This window comes from Pleurodeles waltl, chromosome 11 (genome assembly GCF_031143425.1).
Source record: "Pleurodeles waltl isolate 20211129_DDA chromosome 11, aPleWal1.hap1.20221129, whole genome shotgun sequence".
Classification (NCBI taxonomy): domain Eukaryota; kingdom Metazoa; phylum Chordata; class Amphibia; order Caudata; family Salamandridae; genus Pleurodeles; species Pleurodeles waltl.
The window spans coordinates 895,625,541-895,645,286 of NC_090450.1; the positions used below are offsets into that span (position 1 = coordinate 895,625,541).

Genomic DNA, 19,746 nt, shown 5'->3' on the forward strand with positions numbered 1-19,746 from the left:
ATTACTGCCTCAAACAGGCTTCTCGTTTCTAAAATGAAATGGTGTCACCATTCTACTAGTGTGTGGACATGAGGAGGTGGATCAAAATGCAATTACCATCAGCCACTTCTTCTTTTACAGTACTGTATTACTCTACAGAGGAATGATGAGCAATGTACATTCACAAAGTTTAAGATTGCAGAGCTCGGCTTTGATCAAGCGCCCTGAACAAATAGGACAAGTGCACTACTTTTACCACGTGTGGGGATTAAAAGGATTGAGGCAAACACTGCGCCCCTGAAGCTGTCCCCAGATAAATTCCAGACCTACCAATATTGCCAATATTTATTAGGGGAAAATACCTGTTAAATTCCAGGACACGGGGATTATTGTGCAGTAAGTGCCACAATCTGGAAGATATGTCCTATGTTAGACACAATCCAGAATAGCAATGTTCAAAACCATTTTGCTGATGTTGTGCCCCACACCAAAGTATTGCTGTTTGCTTCCACGTCCGGATTAGTATCCCAAGAAGAAGTGCAGTGTTTTGTGACTTCCACAATGATGTACTAAATGTTCAGCATAGATCATCTGTTGAACTAGGTGAGGACCGAGATGGAGCAGATAGATGGAGAGATTAGAAGAAACTATGTTTTCAGTGGGTTGTGTTAAGGTGGTGTAGCATCATCAATGGTTGGATAGCAGCAAAGAGCTATTATTTCTCTGTCATTAGTGTTAAATCGCTCGAGGAGGTGTGAGGGAGAATGGGTCCTTACAGAACACCTTGTAGGTGTGCTGAAGTGATTGACAGAGAGTTGGCCAGTTGTAGAAGTTGACATCAGTCCTAAAGGTATTCTGAGAACCAAATGAGAATAGCTCTCCTCAGTCCTCTTCTATTCGCAAGAATTTCAAGCAGGGTGAAATGATTTATTGAAGCAAACACTTGCAACTGGTCCTAAAAAACACAGAGGCAGGAGGCAGCACTATCCTCTGTGCTACGGTTATAGTTAACGTTTTTTAGACTTCTTATTTCTATTCTGTATCCTGCCTTAAAGCCAGATCAAAGCTTGGCAAGGAGGTTATTTTCAGCCCTAGAAAGTGCACGCTGAGCATCTATGATGTTTTCCAAAACGTTTGAAAGGATGGGTAAGTTGGGAACTGGACCATGGCCTCTCAACGTTTTTTCACTAAGTGAGAGACGTGACTAATTTGCTGATAGTTTAAGATTGAGCATTGGTAAGGGAGGCGTTAATTGGACATATCCAGGAATAGTGTAATTAACAGGCTAATCTGTTTGAGTAGTTGTGGGGTTGTGGGTTCAAGAAAATGGGACACTGACTTGGTTTTGTCAATAATGGTATTTCTTATTAGGTCACTATTATGAAGTTTAACTAAGCGAATTTGGGCTTCAGAGCAGTGTCACAATGATCCTGTACCAATAATAGTGGAGATAGGGAGAGTTGTGTCTTTTTTATCGTCTCGAAAACAGGTGGAGAAATTCTCACCTATTCTAGTATATCTACCTGTCATGACCATGCTTAAACTCTACCTTATAATCTATACTGCAGTCTGAACCACTTCTAATACTTATGTATTCATAATTAACATCAGCTATCAAAGACCCACCCTGAAAGATATTGTAGCTGCTACATTAACTCACACAAACCAGTCCAATTATTTTACTCCCTTCAATAATCATCATGCTACCCCTGTCCTTCTTATTCATCCTTCTTCTTTATCTTGCTATCACGAAACTTAAATTAAAAAAAACATGCTTTCACAATACCACCACCAGACATTGTCACACAACACTATCAGCACACAGTCCCTATTAGATTCTCATATCACATTGAAAATGGTTAACCAATGTGTAAATGATGACCTATATCAATAAATACTTAGACTTGCTCAGACTCACAATGTGCCGCCTTGTAACCACAGTGAACTGACTCAGTCCAAATGAATTTTCCATACCAGCAGCTCTGTATACTAACCTGCAGACCTTTTTAAACACACATTTTAACAAATACACAGATGGTGGAGCACACGTTCTTATTTGCTAGACACTCTTGACCATTCCAGCTTTAACATCATCAGCAGCAGTACAACACCATCCTTATTTATTGTCAACATTGTGGCACTTTATTGCACTCCATGTATGAATAGTTCTTTCTTTGATGACCTTGATAATGTCCTTGAGTCATTTCCATCCACCTCTCCATGCATTATTCTTGAGGACTTTACCAACACTTCACTAATCAACTACATTAATTCTTATTCTCTCAGCTCTTTTCCAATCACTCACTTTTCAATGCACACTCTATTCCCACACAATTAAATGAATCTTCTTGACTTAGCACTGATATGTGATCCACTGTTGTACTCTTCAGATAATACTGGCCCTTCTCCATCTGATTCCCCCATGATCACAACCCTCATCAATGTCTCTCCTTCCTTCATCTCACTGCTCATATCCACATTTCCAGAGGGAAATCCTCTCCAGGATTCCTTCCTGCCTCCAGAATCAAATCCATAAAGATTTCTCACCTTTGTAATACTACACACAATTTAACAATATCCTGAGACATGACTATGATACACTCTAATCCTGGTGAACATTCTACAAAGGCCAGTTATGCCTGCAGCCCCAGATAACACCCATTAGTCAAGGAGAAAAAGGTTATTAGGATAAGATTTAAAATATGGGCCAGTGCATATGCTGTAATATGTGCAGGAGATTATGATTTAGTTTAATATAGGTCTGTGTCTATGATGAGCTTATTACAAAGAGTTGAAGTGAGGCAATATCACTGTTCCTTTTTCTTCTTACTCTAGATGAAAATAACTCAACGCAAGTTTATTTGAATGGTAGGTCTTCAGACCTTTCCTGAACTTCAAGGCATCTACTAATGGTTTAATTGCACCCTTAGGGAGATCCAAATGCTTGAGCATGCACCATAGAATGCTTATTTTAAGGGCTTGATTTGTTTGGAATTTAGATGCTTTGGGGTGAACTGTTTTCTTACTCCTGAATTCTCTTTCACCACCAGAAATTAACATTAAGCACATTAGGTAAGCCTATCTAACGAGGCATGTTGCTTTGAAGGTGAGACAACTGATTTAAAATGTTATCCAAGCCTCGAGTGGTTGCCAATGAAGTTCCCTAAGAATGGAGGAGATATGGCCACACTTCTTCTCTGGTATTAATTGCACAGATCAGAGGAATATCACATTTATTGGCATTAGTACTTCAGAGGGTAGAGACAGCATGATAGCAATTCTGTAAAGAATTAGCATATGAAGGGCTCTCTTCAACTGTTCTTTTGAGAGGAGATGCTTTATTCTTTTTAGAGAATGCAGATAGAAAATGACCGATAGTACGACTTTGTTGGTGTGGGAGAAATTGATAGTGACAAGTCAATTGAGAAACCCAGTGTTGCAATGTTGTAAATAGAGTGGTGCGAAATCTTTAATTTTCAATTCTAAAATGTTCTTTGTGTGTGTAATGTATTGTTTTACGTGATCAGTATGAATTTCATTTTCTGTGGGCTTAATTTCAGGCAATTTTCTGTCATCCAGTTTTACAAGTATTCCAGTCCATACTCCAGAGTGATGGTATCTTAAAGTGATGACAGTTTAAGAAATAGTCGCATATCATATATGTAATGGTGTCACCTAATGTGTGAATCCTTTATTGCTTAGAGGTTCTAAGAAAAGATTAAAGAACATTTGGAATAAGGTAGAACATTGAAGGGCTGTACATCATTGATTTTGTCTGCAATGTGATGTGTATTTTCCCAAATTTACCAGCTGACTAGGAATGTTTGAACCAATTTAGGACTATATTCATGTATTCCATTATGTATTTTAGCAGTTTTATGAACTTCAGATGATTTCTGGTATCAAATATCACTGACTGGACTAACACCACCAGCAGGCAGGTCTCACTTTCTTTAAGTATAGACCATGGATTTTTAGTGTTGTTATTTCTTTGCTAAACATGGCTCTGAATCCTGATTAGTTACCAGCTAGTAGCAACTTCTGATTTAGGTAGCCCCACATGCTAAATGGCTTTACATTTTTTTATTTTCTTCTGTCCCAAAGGCAGATTTGCTATATGTCAATAGTTAACCAGGATTTCAAGGTCCATGTAAGTATTTTTTAGGATTGGAATTATATGATCGTTAATTTGTTTATGCTGAACAGTTCTTTGCTAAAATAGCATAAAAAGTTCAATCCATACCAATTATTATGAGGCACGCTTTCCTTGGCTCTTGAGAATGCAAAATGTGGATGGTTCCAAAGGCTCATCACTTATTTTTTTTATTCTAGCCTCAACAAATTGAATGTTTCAACAACTTGCATATTCTGTCCACAGTCTCTTCTCTTCACCACATACACCCTTCATGGATTTCAGCTAGTTTTACTTCTATTTTACACTTTAACATTTGTATCATCTTTGTTATTCCAGTAGGCACAGTGGTTGGGGAGCCGGTTACTCATATCAGGAGAATCTGGGCTATGGGTTTGTTTTATTTGTCCAGTCCTTTAAATATTTTGTGCCAGGTTGCCGGACTTCCTGCCTTACTTTGATTGCCTGACTCCCATTTGCTGTGTCAATTTCCCTCTCACATGGGTCTATTTAATCCATATTAAGGAATGTCTGTGCTCAGACATCAGCTACTGACCACCACACCTGACCAGATCTTCTTGTTTTAGGATAGCTGTCAGCACTTTTCATATACCTTTGTCCAGAGCCGGTTTTAGGGCTGTGTGAGCAGTGGGGCCCCACTGGGTGCTGATCTGAATTGGGGGGTAGGGGCACTGTCCTCAGGGGGGGGTGCTGTGTTCAGCAATAACTTAGAATTGTGTGATTTAAAAGCACCTGCTGAAAAGTTCCTTGTGCGCCCAGCCTTCAGGAAGCAATTAAAATGTCAAGATACCTCTTGTGATTAATGTTTCTTGCTAGGGATAGTGACAGAGTTTTGTCCAGGGGCAGTTCTGACTCGCCATAAAGTAGCATAGAGGGTTAATGTGCCTGCAGCAAAGAGCAGAATTATATTTTATGTGGATAGCTGAGTGGATTAGTAAAGCCAGCCTTTACAAGCGCTTTAAAAAAAAAAATGCATGTGAAAGAAGGGCTATGGAGAGATGAGAGACACGTTTACCGGGTGGTAGTGAGAGACTCTGAGGAGGAGGTCATGGGGTGGAAGGTGCCAAAAAAGACTGTTGCATAGGGCGCCACCAGGGTTAAAGCTGGCCTTGCTTGTAACCATAGGAGTTGTCTGACTCTGAGTTGATCTACCTATGCAGGATCAATGCTATTTCAACATTTTATTTATAATCTAATTCTATGTTTGTGTTGCACATACTTTTGCATAGTCTTTGTGTTCCCACAGGCACTGTGTTTGGGGAGGTCAGGCTGGTTTTATTTCCCCATTCTGTTTACACCTGCCTGCCTGACTTCCTGGCTCGCTGACTTCCTTTTGCCATGCCCATCCAACTCTACTGATGAGCTATGAAATCCATACCTGGGTGTGTCCGCTCTTGGATGTCAGATTTGACTGAATCTTTTTGTTTTAGTAGCATGCTTAGCACTTGTTATATACATTTGTTATCCTTGAAATGATAGAGTTGTATGGCTATGATTCCACCAAACTATGCAGGATCATCATTATTTTGTTTTACTCTAATCAACTTTTATTTCTTGTTCACACTTTTTCTTATGTATTATTTTTCTCTTCCCAGTAGTTACGTTGGTCAGGAAGCCAATCACTCATCCAAGAAGCATCTGGGCTCCAGGATGATTTCATATGTCCAATATTTTCCTATTTTGTGACTGGCTGACTTCCGGGCCTGTTGGCTTCCTTTTGCTAACCTATTTCTCCTCTCACGGTAAGACGTTATTATCTGTATTTGGATTCGTCCACACAGTGGGTGAACAAAGCAGGTCTGCCAAAGGCAGGACAAAGATTAGCCTAACTGCATCCACCCACGACCAGAAAGGGCCAGGGTCCAGAAATACTGTCCTGCACTAACCAGATTGCACAAGTAAGAACCTTCCCAAAACGTACTCACCACTGTCAGAATATTTACTTATATTTTCCTCTAATGACCTTTGGAATGTGTACTAACAACATATCATGTGAACTTAATATTTACAATGCCAGTTAATCTATTGTTGTTCAGTTTAAATTAGGCACATTCCCTACTAAAAGTTTGATCAACGTCGATATCAACCCACATTAGTTCTATTAAATATCTGCTCTGTAATTTTCCATTGCAATAACTGAGACAAGTTAAGTATCCCTTACGATCTTGATCAACTTATAGCCACAGAGAAGTTGCTAAAAGACAGTGAAAAGCAGGAGCTAATCCATGCCACGCCTAAGAGTTACACATTTTATTGGGATATCCACCCAGGCGAAACTTGCAAGGGTGCCTGGATAATAAGAAAGCGATTTAACAATAATTCATACTATCTTTTAATCAAATGTACTCTGCCTTTTCCATTATCCTGTTTGGTGCTAAAAATATATTGTGCCCCTCCAGGGAATTCCTCGTTGTTTTGTAAAAAAGTTGGAAGAAGGAGTCATGAACTTTTTAGCCATCAATAAGCTCTAATTATTCTTGGGGACTTGAAGTTACACATAGATAACACCCCTAAATGAAACCACTCACCAGGTGGGCCATATATTAAACAGCATTGTCATCCTGAAGACCCGATGATCTCACCAACGGTCTTTAAGGAATAAGTACTGATGCTTTAGATGCCGGTTTACTCCCTGGATGTGGCAGAAGGAGATTGTGGGCCTTATTCCTTCAAGATTATGGCAGATGCAGCACTGAGAAATCTCAGCAGAATGAGGTCAGTGGGTGGGACATGCAGGTCATTGTATGCAGCACTGCTAACGAGGACACAAGTTTCATAGAGGCACTGCCTGGCAACTTCCTGCAGTGCATTGGCTTTATGGCTTGGTGTCCTACTTTGTTCACCGTTTCCTCATCCTTCACCTTTGTTCCATTAGTATCACCAGCTTCCCTCTCCAGCCTGTGGCTTAGGTTAGGCGACCTATCTGAAGCCAGTAAGCTGTTAATGTGGAGAAGTGTGGCACAATGGTTAGGGCGGCAGACCCTGAAGCAGAGATCTGGCTCAAGACCAGGGTTCAAGTCCCGCTTTGGCAGGTCTTGGGCTCAATTCCCTTGGACCAGATAATTCTCGCCTCGGTGCCTAATCTAAATAATGAGTCCCACTCTGCAACTCTGGGCAATAGCTTGCTTAATCTCCACAACGGCCCCAACAGAGCTTGGATGCCTGGCTTCACCCTGGGTGGTGAAGTGCAAAGTTTACAGTTTTAATGCACTTTATATCTCATACACGATAACTACACACACATGGTTGTTTACTGGACTAATAAACATTTCCACCTAATTCAATTACAGTGTGTGCCTTAGTGACCAGGTTCAAAGTGCTGGCTGTCCTGGCTCCCCATTCCATCCCACCTTCTTCCAGTGTTTTGTTCTGGAGTTTGCCCAAGTGCTGGCAGAACTACTTTCTGGGGAGAAGGGGGGATTCTCAAAAGACTTTGCAGGGCGTAAATTCCAAAATCTGACACCATCAACTGCATTGGGTGTTTGAACCACCATATGATCAATGATAATCTTAAAAACAAATCTTCTAAGCCATATAAGAGATTTATCACTGTACGTTATCCCCCCCCCTTAAAAACATTACCAACCCCACACTATAATGTGCACTTAAGGAGGCACTCTAACTGATCCCTGCTGTCGATACAACCAATATTGATTACATGTCCCACAGCAAGCTCTTCTCTATGTGTCTAGATGAAATCACTTCCTTAGTCATCCAGACCATATTCCTCTCAGATAATTTACCCTGTGGTTTAAGCCGAAAAGTAAAAAAGGCACAGTGTCAACGGAGAACTTATATAATGAAGATACAAATCTGTTTTTTTTTTGTTACAGCACACCATTTTGAGTGCACATCAATTTTATTAGTGTAATAACATAACACAAACACTGTTCAGAGGTATTCAAAATATTCTTTAAAATCGCTACTAAACACTCCAACAAAAGTTTATTGTGCCAATCGCAAGACTTTTGTAGTTAACTTGCAGCATTGTTTGATGGTAAGGTTTAAGATATTTAGATGGGATATTGAAACCTCGACTAAAACGTACAGTGCTAAATATTCAGTTACCACCATATACTTTTCATTTGCTTCCAGTAGTTTTATTCTTGGTCACTTGTGAGAAGTTGAAGCCCTGCCTCTAGACTCTGTAGACAAAATTATAAAGAAATGTACATCTGGTTTTCCTTCAGATTTACTTTATATTCGTATTCTTTGTAATTTCAGTTTGTTTTTCACTCCTTACGTCTTGTCCATTGGTAGCTCATTACTATCATTAGGCGGCATTGCTCTGGATATGAAATGGAATGCTACTATAATTCCTTTACTGGAAAACCTGTCTTGGATAGATGCTGATGTAGCTAATTATCATCCTTTTGGCATTCTTGCAGCAGTCCTGAAAAGCATTCCAGGTAGCCAAATAATTTTGTTCCTACTTATAAATCATCTATTATACAATGTCACAACCGGTTTTCATCCAGGAAGAGGATTCTATCAGGCAATGGATGCGGCCCTAGAGGACCTACCTAGCAGCATATGGAAAGAGTGTCTGCGGTCTCATACTATTAGATCTGCATTTGACGCTGTTGACCATAATATCCTGCTTAATAACTGAATGGTGGTCAGCATGGAAACCCTAAATCAGAACCATCCTCTCCATATACAGGCCATCCAAATCCTAATCTTTCTATCTTTCTTGAAGTAATGGAGTGCCTTGTCTTTAACCATTTTACTCTGCATCACACCTCCAATATCCCTCTCAACTTCTTTTACTTTTGATTTCTTGCACTCCAGTCTACAGAAACAGCTCTAACATGTAGGCAACCTATCACCTCAGCTATTTACAATAATCTATCATCTATCCTAATACTCTTAGCTCTGTCCACCCTTCTGCCCTCCATCAACTCCCTCGGTATTACTGGTTTGTTTATGATCTCTCTAATGAATTGTTCATTGCTGACTGGGATTCTGCGCCATCGTCACACATCACATTATTAGTTGGTGCTTGCCAAAGCTCAGTCCTTGTTCTTTTCTTATAGACCACCTCCCTTAGTGATATAATTTCGTCTTTTAGGTTCTCATGCCACTTCTACAGCGACACAGACAAACCATGGTCTCCTTTCTCAATATTCCATCCTTCCTCCAGTCATTCATATAAGATATCCCAGGGATATTCACCAATTAATAACATTATAAAGCTCTATTCATAACTCATGAAAGACTGAGGTTCTAAATTTCCAATCTTCCACTGCACCTACTTCCTCACCTTATCCTGTCCGTGCTCTTTCTGACATTCTGATTGTACCCCTTTTTTTTTTTAGACATCTTGGTCTTCCCTCCAGTTCCACCATGTGAATTAAATACTTTATCAGTAATACCGTCAATGCAGCTTTACCTCAAGTTTGAAATGCATAAGAATAATCTCTTGTTTGAAATGTACAAGATATGCTCTTGCATCTCTTACTGTACAGCTAAAGTACGTGTATATTCCCTAGTAATCAGTAAAATGGATTAATGCAATATTTCATTAGTGGGTGTACTTTAAGGTTACTTTGCACCTTTGAACAAAGTCTTGAACCACTATATAAGAACATTTTACAATCACAAAGACACATGTCCATCTTATCCTATACCCCCCGCCGCAAGGGTTTTATGCAAAGTAAGTTTTCTTTCTTTTGAAACAGTGTACCCATTATCCATCTGGCTATCATTCCACCATACTGATCAACTATAACGTAATCTATTTTCAGGAGTTTGCCAATCAAAACCCTCAGGCTCATTCAACCTATCATGTACTTCGTTGAGATTTCGGTTCTTCTACTTACTGGGCCCAGGTCACCGGAACATATTTCTGGCTTCCATTAGGACAGACATTCAATTCTGGAATTGAAAACGGTACTTAAAAACAACTTCTGGCACTTGAAGGCAAAGCCTACTTTCTCTTTCGATCCTCAACGTATATATGTAAATGATGGTCACTTTTGTTTCTTATCAGATCTAGTTTTGTGTATATATATATATATATATATATATATATATATATATATATATATATATATATATATATGAGACAGTATGTATTTCAAATGAACCCTAAACATGGTAGGTGTCAGCCATGCCAGGTTTATTGTTAAGGGGGTAATTTAAGATATGGCAGATCATCAACCACCACCTTGCACACCATCTCTTTGCCAATTCCACAGTAGACCATCCACCTTATTTTAGGTTCTTGCAGAGCATCTCTACTAAAAGTGCTTTGTCGATAAAGAGGGAGCACTTTTGGCAGAAATGCCATGCTGGGCAATCAAACATGGTATAATGACCCACTCTGCATGTGTTTTTTTTCCCTTTTTTTTTTCTTTTGCTTCTCAGCAAACAAACTCCCAAAACAAGGCTGTTTGAGAAACATACAATCAATTACCCTGATGCACGCTGTCCAATCTCTGTGCATGGCGATCATCTGAAGAAGTACTGACTCAATGGTCCTATGGCGGATGGATGGCCAGGACATAGTCCTTCCAGTGGTAGAACAGATAACACTCTGATGTCAGAAACCTAGACTTTCTCAAAACACTAATGGAGGTGGGAGCTGCAAGCTATATGGAGGGGGAAATGCCCCACCGCGATTTACAGTGAAGCTCAAACTACGCCAGATTCAAAATGACCCAATATGTAGCACTACTGTATTTTATGGAAAATGTTTCAGTTAAATAAATGTTATGGTTGCCAAAAAATAAATAAAATGATGCCTCCTTTGGGGAAAAAAAACACATGAATTACCTCTGAGAGGAACTCTTTCAAACACCCATACGCTGAATAAAAAATTCACAACACAAATTTGAATAAATATTAAATAAAAGAAGGACAAAGGGTGATGTGAAGCCAAAATGAACAGGCAATTCAGACCATACTTCATTACGAGAGCCACAGAATCACTGGTCTGTATACTTTTTGAAAATCTGGGTGGCCCTTCAAAAGCACTTAACCATGGTATATTTTACTTGTCATAGATCTAATAACACATGGTAACAGCTTTTAAGAGACAGTATACGTATATAGAATATGTTTTAAAAGGATCGTACTTAGTGGTCACATTAAAGCAGTACCTACTCATTTTCGTGGTACTTAGGGCATGCTCAAAGGTACAAGGTATGTGTATCAAGGTAGGTTACCTTACTAGCTCCCGGTAAAAGGTGCAGCTTCACATACGGGTCTGCTAAACCATTTGAATCCATAGGTTTCAGGCCCTAGGGGGGAAATGCAATTTCTCATGTTACTGGCTCACCAAGAACAGTCACAAAACACAGTTAAAAATACTGAACAAAGCAAACACAATTATAGATTCCTGTGTGTTTTGAAAATTATAACAGAAATAGTGCCATGCTCAACTCTTTCATGACAGACTAAACAGCTGTTAAGATGTGAATGTGCATACGCATCCAGGACTATGAGACTAGGTGTAGAAACACCAACATTTACGACACCGATACATAATTACATAATTGGAGGATAACAACTGCAGATGCATTTTTAAACAATTTCATCATGAAGAATTGTGGACTTGTTACATTAAGGTGTATAAATGCCTATGCACTGCGAGTACTCCTGAGAATCTGTTAGAGTTCCTGGTTCCTCCTGGAATTCTTTTTGAATTCCAGGAAGGCTGAAATGTGTGCGAAATTGTAGCATTTGGAATACAAGTGTAGAATTCTGACCCTGAGCTCTGTGATTTGTGAGACTGGCAGCATAGATTAGACAACTAAGGTCATTTTACAGCTTGTCACTAGCAATCATCAAATATGAAATTGGATTTGTTGCTAATTGCAAAGTACCCGAGCAGGCATCCAATTTCTGTGAGTGTTTTTACTATCAAAGATGGATTGAAACACGGTTGCTGTAATTCACTTTTCTCTTACCTACAGTAAACAGAACAAACAGTGAGTTAAGTATGTTGTCAATCAAATGCCCTTACATTTTAAAATAAGCAAGACGTGTACTATTTTGCTCCCTAGAAACATTATACAAAAGAATATATATTCAGTCTTACAACTATATAGCACATCAAATAGTCGGAAGGAGGACAATTTTCACTTTTTGGATGCTAAAATATGAGCCTATGTTTTGGGTTTGTAAATGTGAACTCCAAAGCCTATGCGTTTCATAATCAATGAAATGTCTAGCATTTGTAGAGCATCCAAAAAGAGAAAATTAAACTGATCTTCAGCTGCTGATAACACACCACGTCTTTAGCGCCAGGAAAGATGGTGCCCTGTAGAATGAATCTGGGGAAATATCCAGTTGACTTAACCCCAGTTGCAAATCCTTTCAGTCAAGTAGCAGGATTATCTGTCTAGTGATCAGTTAAACCCCGTGCAAGAAATTATATTCAGAAAAGTGATCCCAAAGCACAATTGCGGGGTTTCAGAACTTAACACAGTAGCCTTATGTTTTATGGAAATTAAAGGAGTCATCCAGTGAATTATGTCATAACAGATCTTAAAACCCCAGCTGACCTAAAACAAAAACAAAAAAAAACGAAAGCTCTGGTATTCTTATTGTTGGTGATTGTTAGAGAGGAAGGACTTGGAAAAGAGAACAGTGTGTTTTTTTGTCCACTGCATAGGTCTTAAAGGAAGACGTGAACACCAAGTTGATGGGTAGCACAATTAAAAAAATAATTATTTTACCTCACATTTAATTGGGTCCATCTGTAAGAGATCTTTGGTTGGCAACTTTACCGACTAGAAGTGTGTACCAATCAGATTTGAAGATTTTCCTATAAATGTGTCAGTTGTATGATGACAAAGTTTGAATTTGTATTGGAACCTAAATTTATTATTGTGGTTCAATAGAGGTAATTCACGCAAACTATGCACATTTACTAAGGTGTGAAATAAGAACACTTTAAGTTATTAAAATCATTAAATATATCACTTTTAGATTCATATTCACTTACTTTCAATCAATAACATTTCACGTTTAAAAAAAAAAACTATTGAGATTCGCTCATAATGTTCTCTCAAGGCAGTGTTTCATAGTGTTTGTCTGTTGAGATTAAAAGCAATGTTTTATTTTATATTCTCCAAGCCCATTCACGATAGAACATTCAGAAACCATGTGTAATCCTGCTTCTAATGTTACCGTCTCCTTCAACTTCTCACACTGCAATTTCGAAACAATTCCAAACTAGAAGACAGTTTAAATACGTCAGCCCCTTGTGTAGACCACAATGATCCCTACAGCAATATACCGGCCCATGTTCATTAAAAAATATATAAAAGAGTGGGCAGAGATTTACATTTCCACCTGAATGTAATTTTTATTTTTTTCAATTAAACAAACGTTCCCAGAAGTTCTGAAGAAAAGAGGAACCTGGTGCTGGTCCCGAGGCATACGTCTGGGAATGTCATGCAACACATTCTCCTAGCTCCTTTGAGATGCCCATCTTCATAGACTGCAAGAGTTATTATAGAAGGTGACATCTAGAATTCTGAGGTATGGGAGAGATATAACCATCAGAAAAAGCCAAGTTGTCTTATCACTTTCCATTGTGCACATGACCTTGTAGTGGTATATCCAGTTTTGGAGGCCTCTTGCCCATAAGAGAAAAAAAACATACAAAATATGATGCACAGTTCCTAAAACATGTAAATGTCGTAGGAAAAAAGGGAAACATTGGAGATATATTAGACACAATCAAACTGCAAAAAATAAAAAATACAAGAGGGATTACATTTGAGCAGTAGGGCACAATTAAAACTACAGCTCTCGAGAAAGGAGAAAAATATATTTAGTTTCACCGTTACATCGGATTTTGATCTCAGAAAGGGCTGTTGATGCCTTGAATAACCCACCAGCACAAATTGGCAAGGCTATCATTTTTTAAAAGTACAGAACAGACACCATCGTGCAACAAAAATTAAAACTCAAGGATAAATCTTGATAACACAAATGTTAAATAATACAGACTAGGCAGGCATTATGATAGAATAATCAAGGGAGGTCGAGCTTTTCTGCTGTGCAATTCTGCAACTCTGTAGGGTAATCTGAGAAGCATGCTTGTATGCATTACTCTGTCAGGGACATTTTCGAAACCTCTAACGCCCCTGCAGCACAGGGGGAACCCAACCCCTTAAGCCATACCCTCCACAACCAATGAGGGTCAATCAGGTCAAGGTCAATGAATATCTGTGAGATTTGGGAGACTCAGGGGCCTCTCATTACATTCTGCTGTGGGGCCCAACATTTTGGTTTAGACCAATGTCCTGTTTGTGGAATCTCGAAAAGTAAATCCCAAAAGTCAATAAACAGACATTAATTCCTTCAAAACAGTGCTAGGAGTTAGGAGTGGGCGGAATTGGTTAATAACTCCGTGGAATTCTGTGGAGGTGGAGTTCCATGAACTGTGGAGTGGACCTGAATGCGCCTGATCTCAAAAGCGCTAAGGAGAGTTGGACCTGGTCTTGTACACTGGCCTGCCTGGTGTGCAGTCAGCGCACACAGGGTAGGCCGGTGCACAACAGGCCTGAAATGGTAGCTTTCACTGCCTACAGCCCTGGTCTGAATTCAGGACGGTGCACAAGAGGCCTGAAACTTCAGCTTTCACTGCCTATGGCCCTGGCCTGAATTCAGGCCAGGGCTGTAGGCAGCAAAATGTGCCATTTCAGGTGTTTTGTGCACCAGTGTGTGCATAGAAAAAAAAAGGAACTTACCTGGGTCCTCGTTACCAGGGAATCCTGGCTGGCTCTCTGCCTCCCTGGATCATCCGGAGCAGCTGGGCTGCTGGCGAGCAGTTCCACTCTGCTGACGTCAGGTGAGTGCACACTGAAGCCCAGTTATGGCTACACTGCAGAAGCGCATACTGTCTGCACACACGATCTCTCTGCTAGCGGGGCTAGCAGAGTATTTGGCCAAACTCTGTGCTCCAAGCGGAGTGCCAAAAACTCCACTGGCTCTGCCAGTGGAGCAGAGCTCACCACCCACCCCTACTACGAATGATTAAATAATAAGATCTATTAATCAATATTCACAGAGATACAAAGTGGACAAACAAATGAAATGATTTCCTGATAGAATAAGCCTAATCCTAAAAACTGTCAATATTCACTGGATTAACAACTAACATTGAGTCCTGTAGTTGAGTACTACGTGCTGCAAAAATTTCAATGACTCATCAGTGGTAGTGAGCATTATATAAAAATATTAGAACATATAGATATTTTCTGCAACAAGGCAGGTTGCCAAGACTAAGTAATAAAATACATGAACTGCAACATCTGCTAGTTTGTGGATGGAATTGATTTTCAGTATCGAGTTATTTGGGTTGGGAGCTTTGCACCTGGAAATTAATTTTGATAAAGAGGTGGTCACTTCAGCAGGATGTATGAATGGGTGACTCAGCCTTTTTTGATGCTCAGATATGTTCTCAGATGACACTGGCATGGTTCAGAGCACAGTGGCAGGATCTGACTCAGGAGTGACTCAGGTTTTCATTGAGGCACTGTGGCAGGTAGACCTGTGTCCTTGGACACATGTCAAGATCAAGAGGTCAGACGCTTAGGCTTCCACTGTCCCAGTATCATTGAATCTTATTTAACATCTACAAAATGCATAAAATACTAGATTTATTCCATTCATAAAGCATTGCTGGGCATGCATGTTTAGGAATGTTGAACCCCAAAAATGCATATGCACTCTAGACAACAGACTAAGTGGGAAAGTAAACTAGCCCCAAGTGTCTACCTGAAGTACATCCTTGTCTTACCAGAATAAGTTCTTCAGTACAAGGAAGTCGGAAGCACCAATTGGTAAAATCTCCCCTTTTTAGCAACATTACCCCAAAGCCGAGAATCCCAGGATCATGCACAAACAGTGTTTGCATAACATCCTGTCACTTCAAACTGACTCGTAGTAACGGCCTACCAAAGACCTTTCATAGTACCACAACCTACATACAAGACAGCTTCTGGGAGCACTTGAGTATTTTGTTAAATGTTGGGCAGACACTCAGATGTAACTAAGCCATCAAAAGGTAAGAGGTTAAATGGGAAAGGTTTGGCAGGAAAAAGAAAAACAAAGTAAGGGAGGGGACTTAAAGTATTAAGGCATACAAAGGATAATATGGCCTTTATTTGATATGATGCTGAGCCTCCATACTCAATGGTACTCCATGGCTGGGTTTTCAACTACTGGAGTGAAGATCCCCATTAAAGCTAACCTGTTTGGGGAAATGGCTTATTGAAAAATCCCTTCTTAGGTGCCTGTTGGGGGAAGCAGTCCTCCTGGTTTTGCTTAGCATTCCAGAGGAGTAGGCCTTGGATAGACATAGATATCTCTCAAATGCAGTGTTTTAAAGAGTAGTTTTTAAAAGCTTGACCATTTTGACAGAACAGGTTTAATTGTAGATGTAATACTGAGAACCCCTACAACTCAGGTACTCCTCAGCCCCTGAAATGCCACACTCTAAAGCACAATGGGTCTGATGTACAAAGCAATTTTGGGGTCACAAACCCTGCGATTAGAACAATCACAAGGTTTGTGACTGAAAAATTGCTTTTTGTTACCTACTAAACCCATTTTGCGAGTAGGAAAGCATTTTCCACTCACAAAATCGGCTTATCGACTTTCATCAAATCACAAATAGGAAGGGGCTTGTGGTACAATACGGTTTGTATCAATGATTTGAGTCCACAATTACAGTAGCAAACCATGGAACAGTTGCTCACTCCTCAAAAGAGGGGGTAAATGCCATGCAAAATGGAAGATGTACTTGTTGAACAGCTTTCCCTTTGGGAATCTTATCACCAACCACTGCTGGCTCCCACCAAAGTATTCACAAAGGAGACTTACTTTTTTTTGTTTTTTGTTACAACAACACTGTTACTGCTGAGCATAACTCTGTATGAAAAGCACGTTGCACAACCCACTAGTGTAAATCGTGTTCTTCATGCTTCATTATCTGCCATCATATATGTAGAACTGTATCCTATTGTGCCATTTCTTCAGCAGGAGACAATGTATTATTTTAGAAGGAATGGGAAATCTCAGTTTGTAATAGTGAGTCCTAGCCCATTGCAGCAGAAGTTATTGAATGAAAAGTGGGTGTCACCTCATCTGGATGTAGTATGACCAATCAACATGAGGAATCCCTTTTGCCTGTGTACATTCTTTCATTAAAGAAGTGTGCACAGGCAAGTGTACCCTTATGTGATGCATTGAAATCCTGTGCCCCACAAGTCAATGGGGATTTTGCATGCTCTCACGACCTAACATTAGGAAGGGGTACACAGGGAAACATGTAATGTCAGTCCCATCTTTTCTCAGATAAGGAGGTGCAGTCATGTGCTGCACATTTGTGCATGGGAGAGGGAGTCCAGGTTCCCTTTCCTCCTTGCACAGTGTTCAAAGGGTGCTTGATGACTGTGACAAGGTTGGTTGTCCCTGGTGACTCATTCCACCATTGAGCCCCTTAGTGTCCGGCAGAGTGCATAGCAAACAGGTGCCACAGTTCAAGTGACCCTTTGGGCTTGGTGTAAATGTGTGGATATGTACACATAATAAGCTGCCTTGTAATCATTTTTCTTCACAAAATGTCCTGTTTATATGTACAGTGTTATGATGTTGAAATTATTCAGTCATGGTCGACATATAAAGATCTCCTCTTCCCTCCAGACTAGGTCTGCACTATGCGAGTATCTTCTGAAATTATTTGATATTATGGCCTTGATTATGAGTTCTGCAGATGGATTCAGGATAATAATTGCCCCCCTAAAATTCCATTGCCAGGTGATTGAAATGTATAGGGGGCAATATTTACAAGTACAGCCCTTCAAATGAGGAATAGCATGTAGATTCTAGTGCTTTCTTTATGGAAAAAACAACAATTTTCCTTCAATATACTATGGTTGGTTTGCCCTGCTGAAAATTATGGTGGAAATTACTTTATCTCACTAGATAATTACTGAGTGATGCAGACTCCACACAACTCATAATTCTGTCCCTGTGCTAACACGAATGTACACAGGAGGTGAGAGTTAGTTGGACCCTATATAATTAAGGCCTATGTTTTGATACCCTATCAGCTTTTCGAATACAATGTTGCACTAGCATAGTTTGAATGCTTTCACTTTCAGTAAAACGCACCCCACTCATGCCCTCTACCTCCCCCTCCCGCCAGGAGAGCTCAGAATTTACAAGTTAGGAAAATTACTTACTTTTGCTTTGATGATAGTGCACTGCAGAGAGCTGTTGCTTTGGTCAAATAAAAGACTGAACTCCAGAGCTCCCAATGTGGCTAATTAGAAAGAAAGCAAACGAAGAGATAAAGTCACTGATTCCCTCTCTAAGGATCATTTTCAAAGAAGAAAGTTGATATCCACAATAAAACTGAAACATTTCTCGTCCCTCATTTAATCCAGTCGTCAGGGGTGAATCTGGGACGAATCACACTAAAAGTACATTATACTCACATCATTTCAATGTGTTACAGTGCTCACCTCAGACGGAGTACAGTGTCTTTATTTACACTTTCAGCATAATTACTCATATTTACAAGACTATTACCTTATGATTACATTGTTAGACTAAGTTGTTGTGGTTGAGAAAGTGCATTTCATACAACGTGACTGTGATTAATTGAAGAGCTTAAAACTGTGCGGTCCCTTCAGATGGTCTAATTCTGAAGACTGTATTAAATCAAGAGTACCAATGTGATGTGGTATGTAGGTTACGACAGTCGGGAAATTTACATTAGCCCTTACTCAGGGTTTAATTTTTTTTTACTACGACCATGGCCTCTGCCTACCTGCAGAACATCCCCTAATTCTTCTCCACTCATCAACATGGAAAAACCTGTAGTGGAGACAAGTTTTCACACGTATGTGCTCACGTTTTCCACCATTCTTTTGCTTCTGTAGCCTTTTTGTGATACTCTGTGGCCTTGCTACATTTCAATAATGCATTATTACCAAGTTACATCAATAAAGTGGAATGCATGTTTCTGTGTAATTTCTCCCTGCAGTCACAACCACTGCCTCACCCTTAGCAGTATTACCATTGTGTCCTAAGAACACGTAAATGGGATAAAGGTTTGGTAACTGGGTAACTTTAAATTGTTTCTACTAAATCAGGACACCACAACTTTCGAAAAGAAACTGCAAAATAGAGAAGTGTTGTATTTTACTTTTCAAATCTGTTTAATCAATACAGACACTTTGATGATGTTTTTCTTACTGAAAGATACAGATGGTTCAATTACATTTTGTTCAGAGACAGCAATGCTTGAATCAAAAGAATACATTACGTTACATAAACTGGGTCTTATAAGTTGTGAGAAGTAGAGCCTGTAGGACTCCATCATATAGAAAAAACACTTTCGTTTTCCCAGAAATGTTGAGTCATTGCCAGGAATGTGCGTTAGACTGCCATAACAGGAGTGGCTACTAAGATGTCTGCAATCTTGAGTGCTCTCTTACATACTTGCAATGTTCTGGATGTCTTAAACGTATGCATTACTTGATGGCGTGTCTACACCCTGTGCATTGCGTTCATTCATTGATATGTCCCAAATGTGGTATTTTGAAACTGGCATCAGTCTAGCTGCAAGCGTTTATTAGAAC

At 39.7% G+C, this 19,746-nt stretch overlaps 1 protein-coding gene across 3 annotated transcripts in view; it reads right to left on the minus strand.

The window, feature by feature from the left end:
- Nucleotides 1-19,746, minus strand: part of RPH3A (rabphilin 3A) — a 756,965-nt gene that overhangs the window by 99,285 nt on the left and 637,934 nt on the right. For all 3 annotated transcript variants that reach the window (XM_069214805.1, XM_069214806.1, XM_069214807.1), the window contains exons 12-13: nt 18,343-18,422; nt 11,302-11,376 (exon numbers count right to left, since the gene is read on the minus strand). In XM_069214805.1, coding sequence (XP_069070906.1) covers nt 11,302-11,376; nt 18,343-18,422 — 155 coding nt within the window. The remainder of the gene's footprint in view (nt 1-11,301; nt 11,377-18,342; nt 18,423-19,746) is intronic.